The 21,988-nt window shown below is 46.1% G+C and overlaps 5 protein-coding genes across 6 annotated transcripts; 3 read left to right on the top strand and 2 right to left on the bottom strand.

Annotated features, from left to right (window-relative positions):
- Window positions 1-266: 266 nt before the first annotated feature.
- LOC107279122 (uncharacterized) lies at window positions 267-3,520 on the top strand. The gene is made up of 2 exons (XM_066304847.1): window positions 267-547; window positions 2,276-3,520. The coding sequence occupies exon 2, from the start codon at window positions 2,279-2,281 to the stop codon at window positions 2,906-2,908; it is 630 nt and encodes a 209-aa protein (XP_066160944.1). The 5' UTR covers window positions 267-547; window positions 2,276-2,278; the 3' UTR covers window positions 2,909-3,520.
- Window positions 3,521-10,895: 7,375 nt separating this feature from the next.
- On the top strand, window positions 10,896-12,613 carry LOC4349492 (inositol-tetrakisphosphate 1-kinase 5-like). The gene has a single exon (NM_001423110.1). It carries the CDS (start codon window positions 11,025-11,027, stop codon window positions 12,051-12,053), a length of 1,029 nt encoding a protein of 342 aa, NP_001410039.1. The 5' UTR covers window positions 10,896-11,024; the 3' UTR covers window positions 12,054-12,613.
- A 2,597-nt stretch (window positions 12,614-15,210) lies between these two features.
- Window positions 15,211-17,142, bottom strand: LOC4349491 (NADH dehydrogenase [ubiquinone] 1 beta subcomplex subunit 10-B). Its single transcript, XM_015758591.3, has 3 exons — window positions 16,796-17,142; window positions 16,633-16,697; window positions 15,211-15,439 (listed from the first exon to the last, which is right to left on the bottom strand). Exons 1-2 carry the CDS (start codon window positions 17,079-17,081, stop codon window positions 16,666-16,668), a joined length of 318 nt encoding a protein of 105 aa, XP_015614077.1. The 5' UTR covers window positions 17,082-17,142; the 3' UTR covers window positions 15,211-15,439; window positions 16,633-16,665.
- Window positions 17,143-17,285: 143 nt separating this feature from the next.
- On the top strand, window positions 17,286-18,209 carry LOC9269879 (protein SAMBA). Of its 2 annotated transcripts, none has more exons than XM_015758594.3 (3): window positions 17,286-17,440; window positions 17,528-17,638; window positions 17,813-18,209. In XM_015758594.3, the coding sequence occupies exons 1-3, from the start codon at window positions 17,326-17,328 to the stop codon at window positions 17,884-17,886; spliced, it is 300 nt and encodes a 99-aa protein (XP_015614080.1). In that variant the 5' UTR covers window positions 17,286-17,325; the 3' UTR covers window positions 17,887-18,209. The 2 variants fall into 2 exon arrangements, with proteins under 2 accessions (XP_015614080.1, XP_015614078.1); XM_015758592.3 differs by having other exon boundaries at window positions 17,805-18,209.
- Window positions 18,210-20,302: 2,093 nt separating this feature from the next.
- Window positions 20,303-21,277, bottom strand: LOC107276615 (uncharacterized). The gene is made up of 3 exons (XM_015758589.3): window positions 20,978-21,277; window positions 20,862-20,903; window positions 20,303-20,754 (listed from the first exon to the last, which is right to left on the bottom strand). The coding sequence occupies exons 1-3, from the start codon at window positions 21,198-21,200 to the stop codon at window positions 20,642-20,644; spliced, it is 378 nt and encodes a 125-aa protein (XP_015614075.1). The 5' UTR covers window positions 21,201-21,277; the 3' UTR covers window positions 20,303-20,641.
- Between the last annotated feature and the right edge of the window lie 711 nt (window positions 21,278-21,988).

The following is a 21,988-nucleotide window of genomic DNA, read 5'->3' as shown; positions in this document are numbered from 1 at the left end:
TTCCCTTAATCCTTCCAGCCCGGCCCATGTATGACTCCTACTGTTGGATCCATGGTGTTGGTCGCACGGGTGTCGCCTGTCCTCTCCTTCCATTGACACCTGGACGGGGTTGGCGACCGCACAGATCCACGCTCACGCACGCGTTGTCGTTGTTACGAATATTATCTCCATGGGGAGATAAAGATTTAACATCCGAATCGGATTTAGAGATAATACCGTTCTTATCAGAGGGGCAGGGGTGCCCATCATTGTACACACAATCATTAATTAATAAAGAGAGAGCTCCACCCCTATATCCTGTGTCTATTGTCTCCTGTGGAGTGATTGTTTAGGAAGGGATACGGGATTCTACATCTTCTCACGCCCCATCTTCTGCGGGAGGGAAGGGAGCGGATCTGGGCGATCCGTTGTCGTAGCCGTTCACAACACGTTATCAGCAGCTCTACCACTGGGCTGACGTTGACGGGTTGCTACGACAAGATCTGCTAACTCGTCACCGCAATCGACTTGCCACTGCTTCGAGTCCCACTGCGCCGATCAATCTACGGTAAAAATTGTTGGTTGCAATTAGTAGATTGATTAGGTTTTCTTGCCTTTCATCATGTTTTTGATGCAATAATAGCAGTAGATTGGTTTTTCATGCACATGATCTAGCAGTAGATTAATTTCATGTTTTAGATCTATTTGCATCTATTGCTTTATGATGAAAACCGGAAGAAAACCGTGTGTTCTAATTGGAAAATTGACCGGATGCCTGTTTTGGGACCGAACCCGGTTCGGCTGGGCCGAACCGGTCGTCCTCGCGTACGCCCCCAAATCCCCCCGCATCCCTCAATTTTTCTCTCTCTCTCAGCCATCTACCTCGCCGGAGCCATGCCGGGAGCACGCGAGCCGCCGCCGGACCACCCACGTCGATGGGTTTTGGTGCCGCGCCGGGTGGCCGCCGCTCGCCGTCGCTGATGGAACGCCACCGACCCTCGCGTCGGCGCCGTTGCGGGAAACCGCCTACGACGAGGCAGACCAACACCCCATGTCGCCGCCGCCGCAGGACCTAATGCCGAGGACGGGCAGCCGCCGCCGTCAACCTCTTGCCGACGCGCCCTGAGCCGTGGTGGGAGGAGGATGGGACGACCGGCCGCCGACTTCGGATTAGCTTCCGTCGGGACGCCATGGCCGGACGCGATCGGTTGTCGTCGCTGGTGTTTTGGCCGTCGACGTCGAGCACGCTCCGCCGCCGTCTTCTGGACGTGTGGGTCGTGGCGGAGCTCCGCCGGACGTCGCCGAACCACCGCCGCACCGAACGCCGCTCGGGAGCGACACCGCCGTCGCCGTCTTGCCGCCGGGCGAAGATGGGTCGTCGGCCGGAGTCCTCGCCGTGCGCCGCCTCAATCCCCTCCGACACTGACAGTCGGCGCCTTCCGTCGCCGCCACCGTGCCTCTCCGGCCGGCTTGCTGGGTGACAGGTGCCGGTGGGAGAGGGGAAACCCTAATCCCCTCTCACCCCCCTCCTCTTGCGGTTCCTCATTGGGCCGGCTGGGCCGGCCTGCTCTCTCCTCGGACCAACCGCAATGGCCCATCAGATCGAGACAGCCCACACAAAGGAATCTAAAAATAGTAAATTAGAAATTCTAATGGACCTAGAGTGTAGCATTCGGTCCAATAGGATATTTGGGCCGCTACGGTAAAAACCGACCCAATAAGACCGTAGACCGAACGGCGTTTCGGCCCGGTTATTCTAATCTACTGAAAATTTGCGTATAAATCCCTTCGGATGGTTGATTTTACGCCTAAAGTTCACTGTTGAAAGTATTTTTTTACTTTTTGGACCCTATTTTTTTCCCTTTGTGTACATAGGCTACAACTTTGTAGTTTAGGCCTTGTTCTAGTTGGTTTTTTTGCATGTGAGTCCCTGGACTCGTTAACAACCATGTAATGGTGTTTTTAAGCAATTTAATTGCTTTTAACTCTGATGCAACTCCAACTAAAATCTAGATAAGGTTTCTAGATTAATGCTTCCATAAAATTGTGCTCACCTAGTGTAAGTGACCCCTCCCCGGAAGCATTATTTGGGTTTATTTTCTTGCATATGTAATGTTTTCTGTGGGCATAATTCTTGATATTAAATGCCATAAGGCCAATAATAATCACAGAAAATCAACAAATGCAAGACAAACTCCGGGAAAATACCAGTAATTACATATGACTATGCTACTTTGTTCTGTGACTTTGTTTTCATGCAAGTTAACCCGGCGTTGATTTTTTGCATGTTAAACAGGCCATGTCTGATGCGGATTACGCCAAGAAAGAGTTCCCCATCCTCACCGTTAACGGTGGGAACTACCAGACCTGGTCCATGGACTGTGAAATCAACCTTACCGCGATGGAACTGTCAGAATCCATCCGACGACAAGGAGCCGGTGTTGCCCCGCTTCCCATGCCGAAGCGGGCAAAGGCACTTGCGTTCATCAGGAAGCACATTCACGAGGACCTCAAGGTTGAGTACCTCGAGCTGCGTGGGCCTCTCCTGCTGTTGGAGGCCCTGAGAGAACGGTACACCGCGGAGAAGACTGCTATTCTCCCGAAGGCTAGAGCAGAATGGGCTCAGCTTCGGTTCTGTGATTTCAAGACCGTGGAAAGCTACAACAGTGCCGTGCATCGCATCGTCAGCAAACTTCGTTTCTGTAACCAAGTTGTGACAGACGAAGACATGATTGAAAAGACTCTTGACACATTCCACCCCAAGAATTCCATGATGCAGGAGCAGTACCGTGAGGCTAAGTACACTAAGTACTCCAAGCTCATTCAGTCGTTGTTAAACGCTGAAGTCCACAGTAAACTTCTGATGACCAACTTCAACAATCGTTATGTTGGTTCACAGCCTATTCCAGAGGCTCACGTTGTTCATTAGAAGGGTAACAACTCTGGACAAGGTTCCTCCAAGGGGAAGGGATCCGGTAGCCGCACACTACCTAATGGAAGACACTTCAAGAGGGTCGTCAAGAGGGGCAAGAAGCCCCGCAGTCGCAAGGGTCGCAAGGGCAACCCGGCGAGTGGCGCTGCTGACGATGCTAGTGGAGGATCCCAACAGGGCGGTGAGGGTTGCTACCATTGTGGCTCAAAGAAGCATTGGGCACGCAATTGCAACACAGAACCTCACCTCATTGAGATGTACCAGGATTGGAAGAAGAAGCAGGGGCCGGAAAATCACTTTGTTAAAGTGACTGGAACTGATACCCCTCCTGCTGATGCTCCCATGGAGGTTGATCCCAAGACTGCTGCTGCAGCTGATAACAGCCTTGGGGATGACGATATTGACCTCGGGGAATTCGACGGGGACGGCGAGACCGATGACCTCATGAATGAGGACATACATGGGGACATGCAGTAGTTCCCAAGTTATCAAATATGTGTCTTAAGTCTAGGCTATCATGTGTTAGTATGATTTAGCTCATCATACTGAGTCAGTGTGATTTATTTTTCAGAACATTGAGTCATCTATGTAATAATGATGCTTTAGCAAAGCATCCTGGTCAGTGTGTTTAGGATGGTCCTTTGCATTAATAAAGTTTTCCCGTTGAGTTATGTTTGGCCTTTGTCTTGTTCTATGTTCTTGCTTTTCATTCTTTCAATTAACTTGAAACAATGCAATCTCTCATATAGAACAAGCGTAGTACAATCCAATGGAGCCTGAGACGTGCTTGGTTGATAGCACGGCAACGCACACGATACTACGGGAGACTAAGTACTTCACGACACTGCGTAAGAGGGATGAGAACATCCTCACCATTGCTGGGAGTAATGGTCTCATAGTTGGCTCAGGGAAAGCCACAGTCGTCCTCCCTATGGGTACAAGGATCTTCATTGAAGAAGCATTCCTATACCCAAGTGCTGAACGCACACTCCTTACCTTTAAGGATATTCGTCGCTGCGGTTACCACCTTGCCACAACCCGTGAAGGAGGAGAAAAATTTCTCTTCATGACATCGTCTGAGGGCGATGAGACCACGGTGGTTGAGAAAATGCCAGGGAGCTTCGATGGACTGTACTACACTAAGATAAAACCCCCATATGAATACATTGCGATGCAGACCATCTTTAAGAACCCAAAGTCTTTCAGAATCTGGCATGAGAGATTAGGTCATCCTGGATTGACTATGATGCGGAAAATAGTCACAAGCTCACTAGGTCATAGCATAAACACTAAAAACTTCCCTAAGGAGTTCGTGTGTCCCGCTTGTGCAACGGGAAAGCTGATCATTCGACCCTCCTTCGAGGTTCTTGGATAGAATTCAAGGGGATATCTGTGGGCCTATTAACCCTTGGTCAGGGCCATTCAGATATTTCATGGTGTTGATAGATGCTTCTACAAGGTGGAGCCATGTATGCTTGTTGTCTACGAGGAATCACGCTTTTGCCAAATTCATCGCACAGATCATCCGTCTGTGTGCCGAGTTCCCCGAGAACCGCATTAAAACGATTTGGATGGATAATGCGGGTGAATTCACATCAAAGGCATTCAATGACTATTGTATGGCCTTGGGCATTAATGTAGAGCATTCAGTTCCCCATGTTCACACTCAGAATGGACTTGCTGAGTCACTGATTAAAAGGATCAAATTAATTGCTAGACCGTTGCTGCAGGGTAGCAATTTACCCACTACGTGTTGGGGCCATGCAGTATTGCATGCTGCAAAGCTAATCCAGTATAGACCGTCTGCATATCACTCTGCTTCACCCCGTCAACTGGCGCGTGGTCAAGAGCCGGTGGTTTCCCATCTGCGAAAGTTCAGTTGTGCTGTGTATGTGCCGATCTCACCACCCCAGCGTACAGCAATGGGACCGCACCGTAAGGTGGGGGTCTATGTGGGTTATGAGTCTCCGTCCATAATCTACTACTTGGAGCCTAAAATTGGGGATCTGTTTACGGCTCGGTACGCTGATTGCATCTTTGATGAAGAGCATTTTCCGGCATTAGGGGGAGGAAAGTACCTCGACTCTAAGGAATGCCGTGAAATAGAATGGAACTCAAGTAGTATCCATACTCTTGACCCGCGTTCGCCAGATGCTGAACAAGAAGTTCAACGTATCATACACCTTCAGAACTTAGCTAATGATCTACCAGATGCTTTTACTGATCTAAGAGGAGTGTCAAAGTTGCATATCCCTGCGGCAAATGCACCGGAGAGAGTAGAGATACCCATGGAGGGAGACTTTACTCCAGCCCCTAAGCCTAGGAAAAGGGGGAGAGACCCGGATGGTCTGATTCATGCTAAGCGGAGACGTCCGCAAGAGCTGAACACAGTACCGCTCGCATCACGCTCCCATTCAGTAGTCTCAAAGGAGATCCATCCTGGGGACGGACGCCAAAACGACAAAACGCCCAGTAGACTAGCATGCGCACCTAGTCCAACTGGTGCATCGGAACCCTCTCCTGTTTTGGGAAACCAGGATGAGGAAATGAGTGAAGAAATTGCCACAGATTATGCCATCACGGGAGAATTGTATAATCGGAAGACTACACATGTCGACATAAATTTTGTCTCCAAGATCGCTGAAATAGTGGATCATGATCTTGAACCTAAGTCCATGGCAGAGTGCAGAAAGCGCTCAGATTGGGTCAAATGGAAAGAAGCGATTGAGACATAATTACGCTCGCTTGCTAAGAGGCGTGTCTTCGGGCCGGTAAGCCTGACACCCCCCACTGTGCACCCTGTTGGGTACAAGTGGGTTTTCGTCCAGAAGCAGAACGAAAACAATGAGGTGGTGAGATATAAAGCGAGGCTTGTAGCACAAGGGTTCACGTAGAGACCCGGCATCGATTATGATGAAACTTACTCCCCAGTGATGAGTGGCATAACGTTCTGATACTTAATGTCTATGGCAGCTGGCATGGAATTGAAAATGCAGTTGATGGATGTGGTGACCGCATATCTGTACGGATCGTTGGATGGAGATTCACATGCGAGTCCCTGACGGGTTGAAGGTCCCGGACAAAGCAAATCGCAACATGTACAGTGTGAAATTAGAAAGATCGCTGTATGGGTTAAAACAGTCTGGTCGTATGCGGTACAACCGACTGAGTGACTTCCTTTTGGGGAAAGGATATGTCAATAGTGAGGATTGTCCCTGCATGTTCATCAGAAAGTCACAGAGTGATTTCTGTATCATCTCAGTCTATGTTGATGATTTGAACATCATTGACCACGTAGAGGACATTGAGGAGGCGACTGCCTATCTCAAGACGGAGTTTGAGATGAAAGACTTGGGTCAAACCAAGTTCTGCTTGGTCCTTCAGGTCGAGCATCTCCCTAATGGGATTTTAGTGCACCAGTCGACCTATACTAAAAAGGTCCTTGAGAGATTTAACATGTCAAAGGCTCATCCTTTGAAGACACCCATGGTTGTGAGATCCCTTGATAAGGATAAAGACCTATTCCGTCCTAGGAGTGAAACTGAGGAAGAGTTGGGACCGGAAATCCCATACTTAAGCGCCATTGGAGCACTGATGTACCTTGCGAACTGCACCAGGCCTGATATTGCGTTCGTGGTAAATCTTCTAGCAAGATACAGTGTGTCTCCTACAAGGAGACATTGGGTTGGCGTTAAGACAGTACTCAGGTACCTCCAGGGTACGCAAGATCTCGGCCTCTTCTTTCCAAGGCAACGAGACTTAACCATGGTGGGCTATGCAGATGCAGGATATCTGTCTGATCCCCATAATGCCCGATCTCAAACTGGTTTTGTATTTCTCTGTGGTGGTACAGCCATTTCGTGGCGGTCTAGTAAACAGACCTTGGTAGCGACGTCTACAAACCACTCAGAGATCATTGCACTATATGAAGCCACACGTGAGTGTGCATGGCTTAGAAGGATGACTCACCATATTGAACGGTCTTGTGGTTTGAGTATCTCCAATGCCCCCACGATTATCTATGAAGATAATGCAGCATGTGTCGCACAGATGCAACTAGGCTATGTTAAGAACAATATGACGAAGCATATTGCTCCTAAATTCTTCTATTCTCATGAGCTTCAGAAGCAAGGTGAGGTGAAGATCCTGCAATCCAAGTCATGTGACAATTTGGCAGATTTGTTTACTAAGTCTCTCCCAGCATGTACTTTCCAAAAATTCGTTAGAGACATTGGGATGAGAAGACTTAGAGACTTGCAGGGTTTAGGGGGAGAGAAACCCCTGAATTTGGCCTAGTTAGTGGACAGGTGAGTTCACAACGTTGTACTCTTTTCCTTAGTTGAGTGGAGCTTGCGATCCTCACAAAGGTTTTTAATGAGGCAACGGTGTGTGATGCATGGCGACAACTGTGTACTCTTTCTCCTAGCCTTTTTCCCACAGGGTTTTGGTAGGAGTTTTGACGAGGCATAAGTTGGTCGTGGATAGGTCCAAGGGGGAGTGTTACGAATATTATCTCCATGGGGAGATAAGATTCTAACTTGTGGACCAATCCGAATCGGTTTTAGAGATAAAACCGTTCTTATCTCTAAGACTCCCTCTACCTATAAATAGAGGGGCAGGGGTGCCCATCATTGTACACACAATCATTGATTAATAAAGAGAGAGCTCCACCCCTATATCCTGTGTCCATTGTCTCCTATGGTATGATTGTTTGGGAAGGGATACGGGATTCTACATCTTCTCGCGCCCCATCTTCTGTGGGAGGGAAGGGAGCGGATCTGGGCGATCCGTTGACGTAGCCGTTCTACAACAGTCGTGTCCCTCGCACTCATTTCATCACAAGAAATTGGACATTCTGCCACTACCAAAAGAGAGAGTTTCGCTATTTTGCCGATTGTATTCGTTAAAATGCTACCCCCAACCAAGCATTTGTTTTGCCATATTCACCATTTTACTCCATTTCCACCAATTTTTGCACCTGGGTTGACCAAAATACCCTTTCTTCTAGCTCAGCTCTTCTCTTTTGGCCACTCATCGAGCTCTAGAAAGGGGATCCATGCGCGTCCAGTGGCGGTAGGGGAGTAGCATGACGGACAACGGCCTCATCCGGTACGTCCGGCACGGCCTCGATGCCGCCGCTGGCGGTAGGGTCACCACCTCCCCCTCTACCGCTGCAACCGAGGGTGGTGTTGTCGCCTCGCAGCCGTCGTGCCCACCTCGGCCCCAAACCACCCGCCCGCCACTATGGCGTCCGCCGCGTTGGCCATGGGGTTCCAGCTCCAGCGCCGCCGTCACCACCGCCGCATCCGATGGTGCTTCGGCCTCCGCTGCCTCTCGTCCACCGTGACCATCGCGCCCGCCTTTGCCGTATGGGCTGCCTCTTCGAGAGCCCTGAGACGGAGGCTGCGGCCGGCACCACCGACGCCGGATCGAGCTCCGCCGCCGCATCCACCTCTCATGGCCGCTTCCTCAGCTCGACGAGTGGCCAAGGAGAGAGAAGGGTTGAGCTAGAAGAAGCCACCTAAAGGGGTATTTTGGTCAGCCCGGGTGCAAAAAATGGTGAAAATGGAATGAAATGGCGAATATGGCAAAACAAATGCTTCGCATCGCTTGGGGGTGGCATTTTATCAAATCAAATCGGCGGAATGGCATTATAGCGAAACCCTCTTTTGGTAGCGGTAGAATGTCCAATTTCTCTTTCATCACCATTCTCCGCTCCGATGATGTATGTGCTCGGGGTGGGTCCTTTCTTCTCATGGACCACATCCACATTCCACGCACAACATATACTAACACCTCCCCTTGCTTAAGTGTCGTGACTCCTTGGAGGAGATGAAGATAAAGATAAAGATTAAGTGCTTCACGTAAAACGAGGTGGTAATAATGTGTGATTAATTGAGTTTTAATTATTACAAACTTGAAAAATAGATTAATCAGATATTTTAGAACAACTTTCATATATAAAATTTTCGCACGAAACACCATTTATCAGTTTGAAAAGCGTGCCATTTTTATCCAAAATTTTTAGTGTATTCGAACGGGGACCTAGACGGACAAAAAACTTCTATAGCATCACATGGCACCTCTTGTATCCCCGCGGAATTTTGCTCGGGGTCCTAGCGCTAACACGAATATTACAGCACTTATACCTTCTAAACCGTATCAGGTGCGGTGCCACTTATACCATGCATGCATGGATCTCATGGACCATGTCCACACAATAACAAACACCTCCAGGTGAGATTCACTGACTATAGTTGACTAATCACCACTCTTAACACTAGCTAACAACACGTCCTCCTTCAACCTTCTACTACTAATTAATCATCTCACTATCGTGTCATCCCCTACACCCTTCTTACTAGCAAACCTTGTCATTAACTAATCTCTCACTTGCGGCGAGGCCCAGTACTGTTTATTTGACTTTTTTCTTTTGTTCTTCTTTTCTTACCTATATTATTGCACTAAATTTCTAATGTGATGACATGTTCAACCTACGTCAAAATGTTCCTCTTAATGCTTTTCTTTCTTTCTATTCACATCAATCCACCTCTATGACCTCACATATATACATGGTTTCTGCTTACGTGCTATTGTGATCCAAAAATGTAATCAAATGTATCAACGAAGATTTACCAAATTAGGGAGAAGCGTTTTAAGGACTTGTTTGATTAATCCCTCTCACGAAAAAATTTAAAGAAAATTTATTCCATATCTATTATATCTATTATGGTGTTAAATTATTTTTCTCAATCCCGACCCTCGAATCCCTCCATATTAAGAATTAAACAAACAAACAAGATCTAAAGGAGCTACAACGGAACACTATGCCCCTCCTAGAAAATGATATCCATAGATAAGATAAAATTACGATAAAACACATAAGATTACAAAAATGACCCATTTCAAGATAAAGTTTAATATATTGGATCATATTATTATGCTAGATAAAAACATTGCTTCTTTATTTGCTGACTCTCGTTCGATAGAAAAAATCAAAAGAGAGTTCTTATACATTTTCTACTATCCAATTCGAATCAAGATTATGCTATATGTTTCTTCCTTCTGACTCCAGCAATATCTGATGGAGAGAATGTGGTGGTGACCCCTCCTGATTTAGATCTTTGGTTGAGAAGGGACAAAATGAGGGTTAGATAAAGAGGGTGAGTTTAGAGGGAGATTAAGGTGAGATCTAGAGGCTTAACGGCGGTGGTGCTGTCGGTAATAGCCAAAGATGAGGAAGGGATGGACGATACAAAATTAAGGCAAAATTTGTGTAGGAGTATGCATGCCTGCACAAATAAAGAAAAACAACGGTTACGGCTAAACCTAAAAATAATGGTTGTTAGATATATATTGCGGTTCAAGGTTTATAAGATGAAGACACTCGAGCTATATTACGTACTACCTCTATGACGTCGTTGATTTTTTATCCAACATTTGACCAATCGTCTTATTCAAAAAATTTATGTAATTATCATTTATTTTATTATGACTTGATTCGTCATCAAATGTTCTTTGAGCATGACATAAATATTTTTATATTTACACAAAAAATTTGAATGAAACGAATAGTCAAACGTTGATCGAAAAGTCAACGCGTCATATATTAAAATATTAAAATATGGAGGGAGTATTTTGTGAAGGCAAATCTCATCCATTATTTCATTTGCAACTACGTTAATTTGATACGAAGGATGCCAGTAGATAGTACTAGTATCTGTAGATGGATAAGGTAGTGCTCTCTACAAATGTAAAAATGAACTAATCAACGCCATACAGTACATGGTTAGGGATGATGTAGTAGTATATATAATTGTAAAATGTACTACTAGTATAAGTGACGTGACAAGAGTGGTGCAGTGAAGTGTACGGGAAGGCCACGAGGAACCTGGTTCATATGGAAGCAAAAAGCGAGGAGAAGAGAGCCCCCCCTCTCCCACTCCCACCTTCTTTTTATCTGTCTCGTCTCTTCTGATAAAATAAAAGAAAGAAAAAAAAAGAAAAAACAAAGGAAATCGCGTGGGCGAGGAGGAGGGAGGAGAGAGAGCCGCTTCCGCTTGATTCGATTCGAAGCAAAACCAACCCAACCCAACCCAACTCAACCGAATCGATGGCCGGCGACGAGCCCCTCCCCGGCGACGGGCAGCGGCGGCGCTACCTCATCGGCTACGCCCTGGCGCCGAAGAAGCAGCAGAGCTTCATCCAGCCGTCGCTGGTGTCGCGCGCGGCGGGGCGCGGCATGGACCTCGTCCCCGTCGACCCCTCGCGGCCCCTCCCCGAGCAGGGGCCCTTCCACCTCCTCATCCACAAGCTCTACGGCGAGGAGTGGCGCGGTCAGCTGGACGCCTTCTCCGCCGCGCACCCAGCCGTCCCCGTCGTCGACCCGCCCCACGCCATCGACCGCCTCCACAACCGCATCTCCATGCTCCAGGTCGTCTCCGAGCTCGACGTCCCGCTCCACGCCCACCACCACCACACCTTCGGCATCCCCTCCCAGGTCGTCGTCTACGACGCCGCCGCCCTCTCCGACTCCGGCCTCCTCGCCGCCCTCCGCTTCCCCCTCATCGCCAAGCCCCTCGTCGCCGACGGCACCGCCAAGTCCCACAAGATGTCCCTCGTCTACCACCGCGAGGGCCTCCGCAAGCTCCGCCCCCCGCTCGTCCTCCAGGAGTTCGTCAACCACGGCGGCGTCATCTTCAAGGTCTACGTCGTCGGCGCCCACGTCACCTGCGTCAAGCGCCGCAGCCTCCCCGACGTCTCCAGCGACGTCCTCCAGGACGCCTCCGCCGAGGGCTCCCTCTCCTTCTCCCAGGTCTCCAACCTCCCCAACGAGCGCACCGCCCAGGAGTACTACGACGACATGCGCCTCGAGGACGCCATCATGCCACCCACCGCCTTCATCAACGACATCGCCGCCGCCCTCCGCCGCGCCCTCGGCCTCCACCTCTTCAACTTCGACATGATCCGGGACGCCCGCGCTGGGGATCGCTACCTCGTCATTGACATCAACTACTTCCCCGGCTATGCCAAGATGCCCGGATACGAGACTGTGCTCACCGATTTCTTCTGGGAGATGGTTCACAAGGACGACGACACGCCCAACCTCAACCCCAACCCCAATGACGAGGATGTCAAATGAGCCACATCAATTTCGACTGCCATGCTCGCAAACGTGCAATGCCTGGATGTCAGCGCGAGGTACCAGGTATGCTGGTTGCAGAAAATCTGATGAGGGGAATAACGAGCAAGCAATTAGGATGGGGAGATCGGGATTAACGGATTCCTGACCATGTCGGGGTTTCACCGGTGCCATGCACAGACCCTACCTGCGGTGTAAATCCTTTCTCCTAACTCCTTTCATACTGGTTGTTTTAGGTATCCTTCTGTTCTTCGTAATTTGCTTCATCTAGTTTAGTTAGAGCAGCCAAGAGAGAGAAAAGAAATGAAGAACGAAGTTCTCAAAGAAAATTTGCTCGGTGCACAAAACTTTTGTTCCTGAGTACTGGATGAATTTTTGTTCTTGAGTCGCCAAATTTGCTCATATTTTTTTTCTCTTATGTACCTACCTACCAGAATGCTGGTAGACTGGTAGTAGCGTGAACTAGATGAACTAGTTTAGAAAAATTTAGAAAAAAAAAGACTCTCTTAGTGCAAGTAATAACATAGTAGTGATAAATGGTTTAATCTCATCCCCTGATCAATCACTGGGTCCTTTCTTTCCTCTGGATATCCTTAACAGTACTGCGATGATCAACGTTTCTCAATTAAATTAAAAATTGATACATGTGAAACCCTTGGGTGATGCATACCTTCTATCCTTTGGTCATTTGCATGCAGAATAGATTCTTATTCTGTTTATGTCACCAGTTCTATTATCATCATTATTGTTAAATCAGTGAACAAGGTTGAATATGCTTCGGAAAGGATGCTATATTGTTATGTCTACCTGATTGATTCTTTGTTTATTAAGTTGGTTTGAGCCTGGTCATTTCCATCTTATTTCTTTTGAGCATGTCTCTGCACTAATTGGCTGAATTTAAAGTGCTTCCATTGGTTGGAACCTTGCCCAGCAAGTGCTGGGCAGTGAATCGCTGCGGCGCCAAAACTGGCGTAGCGACAAGCTGTGCCGCGTCAAAGTTGCATAATGACAGGCTGCCCCTTTCTTATTCCTTCATACTGTGAGATATTTTAAGTTTGGCGCATCTCAAATTTGTTCTATCTGTGTTCTGTACTGTCTAATATTCAGTGTCCATTGATCACTTGATTGACCTACGGATAGTTCCCTTTTATGTCCAGGGCAAGCTATATGTATCTTGTTTTGTTTGTAGCGTAAGTTGCATCGTGCAGTTTATCCATTTTATTGAAAGGGAAATGGTAGGATATGATTGAACATTTATATCCTGCATTAATAATATGTCTCAACGGCCCTTTATCCTCTTCAGTTTAAAAGGTGAAAAAAATGGAATGCTCACATTTCCAAGAGTACATATTTTTTTTCTGACTTCTGAGTGTAATTGGTGGCAAATATAATACGAGGATCCCAACATATAAGGCCTATAAACCTGGTTGATATTGTTATTTGAACTTCTTGATGTTGTTGTGACTATGATATGTTAATGTTTTGTTCATCTGGTGGACTGCTGTTGAAAACGATTTTTTTAGAAAAATATATATGACTCTTTCCTTCTGGTGCACCCTTTATTTTCATTCAGCTTTGTAGCCTCTGATGTGTTTCTTTTCAACTGCTTAGTTCATTTATCTTGTTCTCTGATGCCACAATTATCCCAATACTTGCATGGTTTGTGCACATGATTGCTTCAGAGGGAGTTTTTTTTTTGTGTGTGTGTGTGTAAAGAGAGTAATTTTTATGGTATAGTTTTGGAGTTAAAATTTGTGAGAAACAGCACATTAACTGTTTATAGTAGTTAGGGCAAAGAAATATGGAAATATTAACACTGTTATCTAAACACACTAGCCTTAACAGCTTTGCAGTTTCTCATATTGTTACCTCAGGCCTTTTCAGTTTCCATCTTAAATTGTAAGGCCTGGTTATGGTAAGGAGAATGTCCATAGCTCTCTTTGCATCAAAATTGGTACCGGTTAATGAACTCGAATTATTACAGAACAATGCTGTGAGTATTTCTTGTGCGCAGCATATGTAAGAAGTTTCAGGTCGTTCAATATGGTAATTTGCATAAGCTGCTTTGTACAATCGATGACATCAGTCACACTAGGATTCTCCATCCCAGCTGATGTTTTTTTTTAACACCGCCCCTTGATGTTAGAAGTTTAAAGAATAATCCTAATGTTTCATGGTGGGTGCTGTTTATGTTTTTGTGTAGTATATAACCCCTCTTTCATGCTAGATTTGTGTTGGAATTTATGGCTGTAGATCAGTACTTATTTTTTCCGTTTGCTTGCCTTACTGCTGGGGATGTGCATATCGATCTGCTTATTAATCCGTGGATTGTGGATGGATGTATGTATCATCAACATCATTTCCTGGGAATGTGATATGTGATTGGTTGTTTGTGGCCGAGACGGGTCATTATCCAGAGTGAGCATCTCATATGAAAAAAGTTTGGTTCTTTTTCTGTTTATCCAGGTCATGGATGCAACTTGCTTGCTTTTTTGCTGCATGATTCTTGTTTTTGCTCCATGTTTATTCACCCAATGTTTTTCTTGTTCTCTCGTATCAGATGCCTTGCTTTGATTTTCTCAGATACCCGTGCGTCTCCTACTCCACATTTTCCACGAAAGATGTCTCTCTGAGCACTATCCTTTCTTCAAAAAGTTCAAATGCCATTCAAATGGTTATAAAAAGATTCGAGAAAATGCAACTGTCTCACCACCGTCTTTCTGTTGTTTGCCCTTCTTTTTTGTGTTTTGCGAGATGCGAAATCACAAACAATGTAGCAGGCCAGAATCTGTGTCAAAGAGAGAATTGCAGTGGTAGAGAGTTGGTTGTTGCATTTTGGGTTGTGTTGTGTAGAACTAACATCATCGACCTCATGGATGGACCGTGGTGATCAACTGATCATTGGCAACGTCACAACATGGACATGTTACCTAACACAAACAGCAACTAAAATAGGCTATCTCTTTCAAGTCACACGTTTATATGTGTCAAATACACTGGAGCAAACTAGATAACGATCGGTTTGCAACACGCCATGTAATCATCAGTCAGAGCTTGACAACGGCTCGGAATCAGCAATCAGCTAGTGCTCGACAGAGCATTAATCCAAAAAGAAACTTGCACTGCATTTGGCATCACGGGAGACTATGGCGCAGGGTAAATGAAAACTAAATATCATTCATATCGTTGAGTACAAGAACAAGGCAGATAAATTCAAGCATGTATTTGCTCGGCTCTTATAGAACGGGCAGGGAAAAATACAGGCAACACACAACAATGTTACTTCGACATCATCATTTATTGTAAATCCATGAGCAACTAGAGAGGTCAAAATAAGGACTGCAGCAGTTCATTTTTACTCCTTTCAAATCCAATAGAAAGATAACCTGCACAAAAGATAAAAGCGATTCAAGTCATGATCTATAACTATACAACATAAATATAGTTGTACCTTTTCCCATTCCATTTTTCTTCAACAGATGATAAATCAAATGCTAGTTATATGGTGCTTCAGAGGTAGCAAAAGATATCAAGCAAATAATTATCAATACATATAGTAGCACAAGCATGATGGACAAGGCAGGATTTGTGATGTGGAGTAAATAGCGAACTTAACTGCGCCATGTCTGTGAACGATCACACTCGGGCACTAGAAATATGATATATTAAAATCAAACAAAAGAGATTCCAGAGTCATCACAAAATGACCATATTATAATCAGCATTTTTCCCTCTTGGAATGGGAATATCACATGATCACATCAGATTAAGAGGCTGGAGATTATGTTTGCACAAAATATTTCCACATGTATTCTTCTATTCGATCTTACGAGGCAAGCAAAGATAAGGTCAAGAGATTGAGAGGGATCTTCAATAAAGAGCGATAGCAGAATATCATGACATATGGAGAATCCCATGCTAGAGGATGCTTTTAAGATTTTTTTTGAATGTATGTGGAGTGTTTCTAAGCCATTCAATTGTCCTTAGAAATAAATTTAAACAAACTAAATAGCTGACAGCACTAATGGTAAATATAGAGTTATTCCAAAGGAAAAAAGATTGGTGCCCCCTTCACACGTATCCACTTTTCCCTTTACCCATTGTTCCTTACGTTATATGCCCTGAGAGCAGGAATGGTCTTTTTTATGGCATATGCTGAATTTGTTCATTAGAAGGTATCCCTACAACTACATACAATGGAAACGGTAGGCAGTCTCAAGACTCCGAACCTTCCTAAACGAAAACGCTTCCTATATTCACACAAAATCCCCAATCAAATCGAACAACAGGTTATGCCCCACGCAAAACATAGAACAGGGTATTGCAGCTCTAATTAATTACTCAAGTGTGTGTGCTGAATTGCAAACATCCTCTAAATGCTAGGATAAGTATTGTTAGAATGATGATGGTTAAGTTTAACAACAAATCATTCATTTTAAGCTGCATAATTGACACAAAATAGATAAGTATTGTAGAATGATGGAAGTTAATATTAACAACAAATCATTCATTTTAAGCTGCATAATTGACACATAATAGATAAAATTGGAGTGCTTCATCAGACAAGAAATAGCCTCACCTCTCCAGCCCAGGAACAGCAGCAGCAGCAAAGCTACTCGTCGGCCTCAACCACCTTCTTGGGATCTGCGCAACACCAACAAGGCAATGGTATCATCAATCAAGTAGAGAAAACGAAACTAGAGGAAGCGAAATGGTAGAGCTGGGGGATCATCTCATCGGACCGTGCAGCTCCGGCGGGCGGGCGTCCTTGCCCCATCCGACGCCGCGGGTGGCCTCGAGGTACTGGTCGACGAGGTGGCGGCACTTCTGGTGGTGGTTGACGCCCTCGATGCGGTAGCACCAGCGGAGGCGGTCGCGGATGATCTTGGCGGTCTCGATCTGGATCCACTTCTCCCTCACCAGGTGCTCCCTGTACTCCAGCATCGCCACCGGGTCCCCGTACGGGTTCTTCGGGTCGAAGTCATCCGGCGGGCTCTCGTCGAACTCGACCTTCGCCTTCCTCACCATCTCCGCTCGCCGCCGCCGCCCTTCTCTTCCTCCTCCGATTGGGTTGGGGATTTCTGCTTCTGTTCGATCTCCGCTGCGAAGACGCAACTAGTGGACACTAAATGGGCCGTCTCCATCTCGCGTTAACAGGCCGGCCCAATAACGCGGGCCCATTAATTTCTCGTCGTCTCCCTTTTCTCAAACAGTAGAGACTGACTCCAATTCGATTTCACCCAGAAAAGGGGAAAAGCATCGCGTGATTCCGATGAGCTCTCCGGCGAGGTCGACCGTGTCGGCGGCCAGCGCGGGCGCGATCTCGGCCTCCGACGACGTCGCCGACTCCATCGACGCGCTCTACCGCAAGGATGAGGCCATGGCAGGCAAACCCTCACGCAAGCCCTAGCTTTTCCGCTCCTCCTCTCCTTTTGGATTCTGAATCGGCTATGTTTGTGGTTGCTTCCCCGCAGAGCTCAAGTCGGAGGTGATGGAGGCGCTGCAAAAGGAGGTCAGGTCGCTCGATGACGACAGCTGGATGTTCGCCGCGCCCCGCTCCCGCATCAACCTCGTCTCTATGTCTGGTAACATCGACGAAACTACAGCTCTCAGCTCACTCAGTTTACTTGTGGTTTACGAATAAGATATAGCTTACTGTCTAGTAGTTGACCACCAGCTTACTTTGCCCTTATTTAATTGGAGTTAGAGCCATCGCCCGCTGCGAATTAGTGGTTGATTCAGGATCTTAAGAATTTCAGGTGGTTACCTACGCAAGCAGCAGGAAAAATTGGCTGACCTCGGTCAAGCATCCAAGAAGACGAGGAATTTCTAGGAACTAGGTGTCTTCCAGGGAAGCCTCTGCAAGTTTACAAGTCCAGAATTCTACCAGGCATCTGTTTGAAGGGAATCAAGGAACTGTGACCCGGTGTCAATCCATTGCGGTTGTGTCCTGCACCCAAATTTGGTATGAGTAATCCTTTCATGCCATTGTAATGTAGACAAGAAAAAAATCAAAACACTTCACCAGCATGTTCAGCTAGGCTTAAAGCTCAGTACCATGCAATCCTTATAAACCGTTTATCTAAATGAAAAATGTAGGCGGATTTTCATTTTCCACCTCAAAGCAATGCATTTCACAGTGAAATTACGGTTTAACTTAGCGAGGTTTTGATATTTTTGCTTTTGTTCCGCTTATTTGTGAACTACCGGTGTCCTGCTCCTGGTGAAACCCCCACACTTGTCTACGGTTTTTGTGCCATGTTGAACACAAGCCCATATTGTTCTTCAGGTTAGAGCAGGAAAATGTCTTGGGCAAATTATATAGATAATGGTATCTGTAGCTATATCATATTATCATGGTCGATTAATTAGATAATAGTTTGTAGGAGTGCAAGATGGTACAGGCTGAGGGTATGCTATAATATTTTTCCAAATTGCAATGATTGAAACTTCAGAAAAAAAGCTCGTATGCTGGTGCGTGCAAAAGAATTTGATTTTGCACCATTCCTTTTTGTTTCCAGAGATAATGTTCAGTGCCTGGCCATATCCTCTAAAAGAATGATGCTTCAACTTGAGCCTGAAATTGACTTTGTGTGAGTTTGGTTGCCATAGTGGACAATAACTACAGAATTGGTTGATAATTTGGTACCATGCCACTATTTTTTTTCTGTGTTTTTATCATGTATGATAGTGGCCTAGAATATCAAGTAAGCTGTCTGCTGCACTACTTCGGATTTGAATGCAGTGAAAGTAATTGGCAAATAAAATCCGGGTGATTCTTTTGGTTGCCTTTGAGGTACCATGGAGTATGTTGTTAGTTGTATCTCATGCCTCGTGTTATAAGTGTCACGTATATGAAATGTACATCATGTATCCTGGTCTGCTGTGCTGTTTAATCTGGTAAAGAGTTTCTCTTCAATGTTTTATTCCTCTTTTTTTTTGTTCCCTCGTTTTCAAAAAGCCAAGGTTGAATGTGGGGATAATGAACATGTTTAATACAGAGACGCGAGAGGCGAATGGATCTTGTATTGCATCGATCATCCTTTTTTTTTTTTACCCCCTGGACTGGAAGTTTCTGTTTACTCGAGTTATATACTCCAGTTGTGTGTGACTCTGTGTGTGTGTGTTTAAGCTCCTTGTCGGTGGATAGCATGGAGGAATCGACCGTGAAAGAAGGCCTGGCTATTGCCCTACAGTTATACAGCATTATGGTGCCCGTGCTCGCCGACACCATTTAGTAAATTTTTTGTTTCATTTTTAAGAGGAAACTGTTAGTTATGTCATGTACTCGTGTCGAGCAGGAGGCTGCATGATCCGTGGACCCCGGCCTGCTGTCTTCCCTGATGGTAAAACCAGGGTTGATTTTTTGTTAATTACACATTTCTGTGATGGTAATTACACATGACAGAAGAGGGGTGTCCTGTATGAATTACACATCCATGCTGTGTTGTCTTGTGCCCAGTGTTTGTTACTCCCTCCATCCCATAATATACTCCCTCCGTATTTTAATGTATGGCACCGTTGACATCTTTGACCATTCGTTCTCAAAATACAACTTCTCCACCGACATTCTCTTCACAACTAATCACAATCCTCCACCATTCACTTTTTCCACTATTTATTTTTATCTACTTTTTTAATGGCTGTGTCTAACTCTAAAATTTTTTATATTATGAGATGGAGGAAATTTTTTATATTATGAGACGGAGAGAGTAGTATACAGTGTTGAAGACAAAGGCAGGCAGTACAGGGGACAAAAAATTTCTTTGTGATGAGCAGCAATGTAAACAAACTGTGCCCACCCAGCCATGACCATGAGCCACCCAGGTAGCAGCTGGAACCAACCAACAACAGAGTTATGAGTGATGACCCCCTTGCTTCTGTTGTGTGATGTACCAGGCGCCATTCTCCACAACACTGGGCACGCTTTCTTTCTGTCTTTCTTTATCGGTTCACCCGTTCGTTCTACTGCAAATCTGACGATAGACGGAGGACTCTACGTCTATGATCTAAAAGCTCTAACCAGAACGGTCGAAATCAGCTTCCTCGCCAAAAAAGAAAAAGTGAGAAGGGTCTACAACAGCCAATAGCAACATCAATCAATTAATCAAAGGTTGTACAGTGGATAATGGAGACTCTGCCTAATTAATTACTCCATCAAACTAGAGGCGATCAGCTGGAGCTGTCCATCTGGCTCTGATCAACAGTGTCAGTCGGTCAGTCACTCACAGGGCACAAGAAATAGTACATCAGCAAATAGGAGTACTCCAATAGCATGAACCAAACCAAAAGTGGATGGAATCGAATCGAAGTATGAACATATGGCTAATCCAATTCTCATGGCCAAGATAAGAAGAAGATCACAAGATATAATACATATAGTAGCACTGTTGAACTGCCAACGTAATCTTGTGGTGCTATGGTTGGAGTTGGAGAGATCCCAAGGAAGAAAAGAGAGGAGGAAAAGAGAAAGATGAGAGACTCCTCCCTCGTCGGCTTCTCTGACTTTTTGGCACCTTCGATTCCAACAACGAATCCAACGGCTAGCTGCGCTGCGCTGACGTCACATCCAGCCTTAGCCTTAGCCGTCAGCGCCGCCGCCGCAGCGCCATCCCCATCCTTCGGCCGCGGGCCAGCCTCGGCTCCTGCTTTAACCGGCGGTGGACGCCGCCGCTGCGGGCGATGGACGCCGTCGTTTCCGCTGCAGTAACAGACCAGCACTTGCATTTGATGAGAGGCAAAGGAGCAGAGAGAGAGGCAAGCGCGACTGAATCAATCCATGCGAGTAGAGTAGAGACGAGTAATCACCTGTGGCCTCGAGGGTGCGAGCGGCGGCCAGCACCGGCGAATCTGTACGGGAGCAGAGGAGGATTAGGCGGTTGGTTGCGGCGGCGAGGGGAGGGGATAGCGTTGTTGTTACCGACCGGTGGCGATGGCGAGGGAGGAGGAAGCCGGGTCGTGGGAGAGAAGGAAGAGGACGAGGAAGCAGAGGAGCGTGAGCACGGGGATGATGTGGATGGACCTGTCCGGCGCCGCCCGCCCCGCCTTCCCGGCCTTCTCCTCCTCCTCCTCCTCCTCCCCCGCCGCCGCGCCGCCCTCGAGGAGGCGGGGCTTGCCGCCTGCCGATCCCACGGAGAGGCGCTGCATTGCGTGGTGGCGGCGGCGGCGGCGGCGGCGGCGGAAGGGAAGGGGATAGGTGAGGTGTGTGTGCCTCTGCCTTGCCTGCCTGGACTCCTGGACTGGGTGGCCTTTTGCATTTGCTGCAGGGGACCAGTTTGTAAGGGGGAAAAAAATACTCCCAAGGGGATAAGATTTACATGTAACTCCTTTTGGCTGTGGGTGTATGCAAGGAAGGAATGAATTTGCCAGCATGGCTTTCCCCGTTTTGTACGCGCCAAGTGTAAATTCCTGGTTTTATTACTCCCTCCGTTTTATAATGTACTGACTTTTTAGCATTGTCTACATTCATTTATTCTAGCATTACCCATATTTATTTAGATGTTAATAAATCTAGACATGAATGTGGGTAATGCTAGAAAGTCTTATATTGTGAAACGGAGGAAGTATGTGTTTGTTACAGCTGTAGAACAGCACGGGGGGTGTTAGTGTTACCATGTTTGTGCTCTTTTGGTGGAGTAGGGGCCTGTTTAGATCCCTGGTAAAATTTTACACCATGTCACATCGAATATTTGGATACATGTATATAGTATTAAATATAAATAAAATAAAAAACAATTATATAGATTGTGTGTAAATTGCAAGACGAATCTTTTAAGCATAATTGCACCATGTTTCGACAATGTGGTGCTATAGTAAACACTTACTAATGACGGATTAATTAAGCTTAATAAATTCGTCTCGCAGTTTCCTGGCAGAATCTGTAATTTGTTTTGTTATTAGACAATGTTTAATACTTCAAATATATGTCCGTATAT

The sequence above is a fragment of the Oryza sativa genome, chromosome 10 (assembly GCF_034140825.1).
Source record: "Oryza sativa Japonica Group chromosome 10, ASM3414082v1".
Lineage (NCBI taxonomy): Eukaryota > Viridiplantae > Streptophyta > Magnoliopsida > Poales > Poaceae > Oryza > Oryza sativa.
This window is presented reverse-complemented; position numbering and strand designations above follow the sequence as displayed.

Bases quoted from the DNA above. Each gene is read 5' to 3' on its own strand.
- LOC107279122 (XM_066304847.1), top strand. From the start codon at position 2,279: ATGTCTGATGCGGATTACGCCAAGAAAGAGTTCCCCATCCTCACCGTT.
- LOC4349492 (NM_001423110.1), top strand. From the start codon at position 11,025: ATGGCCGGCGACGAGCCCCTCCCCGGCGACGGGCAGCGGCGGCGCTAC.
- LOC4349491 (XM_015758591.3), bottom strand. From the start codon at position 17,081: ATGGTGAGGAAGGCGAAGGTCGAGTTCGACGAGAGCCCGCCGGATGAC. The intron at 16,698-16,795 runs GTCCGATGAGAT...GGTGTTGCGCAG, and splicing joins CCGCCCGCCGGAGCTGCACG to ATCCCAAGAAGGTGGTTGAG.
- LOC9269879 (XM_015758592.3), top strand. From the start codon at position 17,326: ATGAGCTCTCCGGCGAGGTCGACCGTGTCGGCGGCCAGCGCGGGCGCG. The intron at 17,441-17,527 runs GCAAACCCTCAC...GCTTCCCCGCAG, and splicing joins CAAGGATGAGGCCATGGCAG to AGCTCAAGTCGGAGGTGATG. The intron at 17,639-17,804 runs GTAACATCGACG...CAGGATCTTAAG, and splicing joins CAACCTCGTCTCTATGTCTG to AATTTCAGGTGGTTACCTAC.
- LOC107276615 (XM_015758589.3), bottom strand. From the start codon at position 21,200: ATGCAGCGCCTCTCCGTGGGATCGGCAGGCGGCAAGCCCCGCCTCCTC. The intron at 20,904-20,977 runs GTCGGTAACAAC...GCTCCCGTACAG, and splicing joins CTCCCTCGCCATCGCCACCG to ATTCGCCGGTGCTGGCCGCC. The intron at 20,755-20,861 runs GTGATTACTCGT...CTGTTACTGCAG, and splicing joins TCGCACCCTCGAGGCCACAG to CGGAAACGACGGCGTCCATC.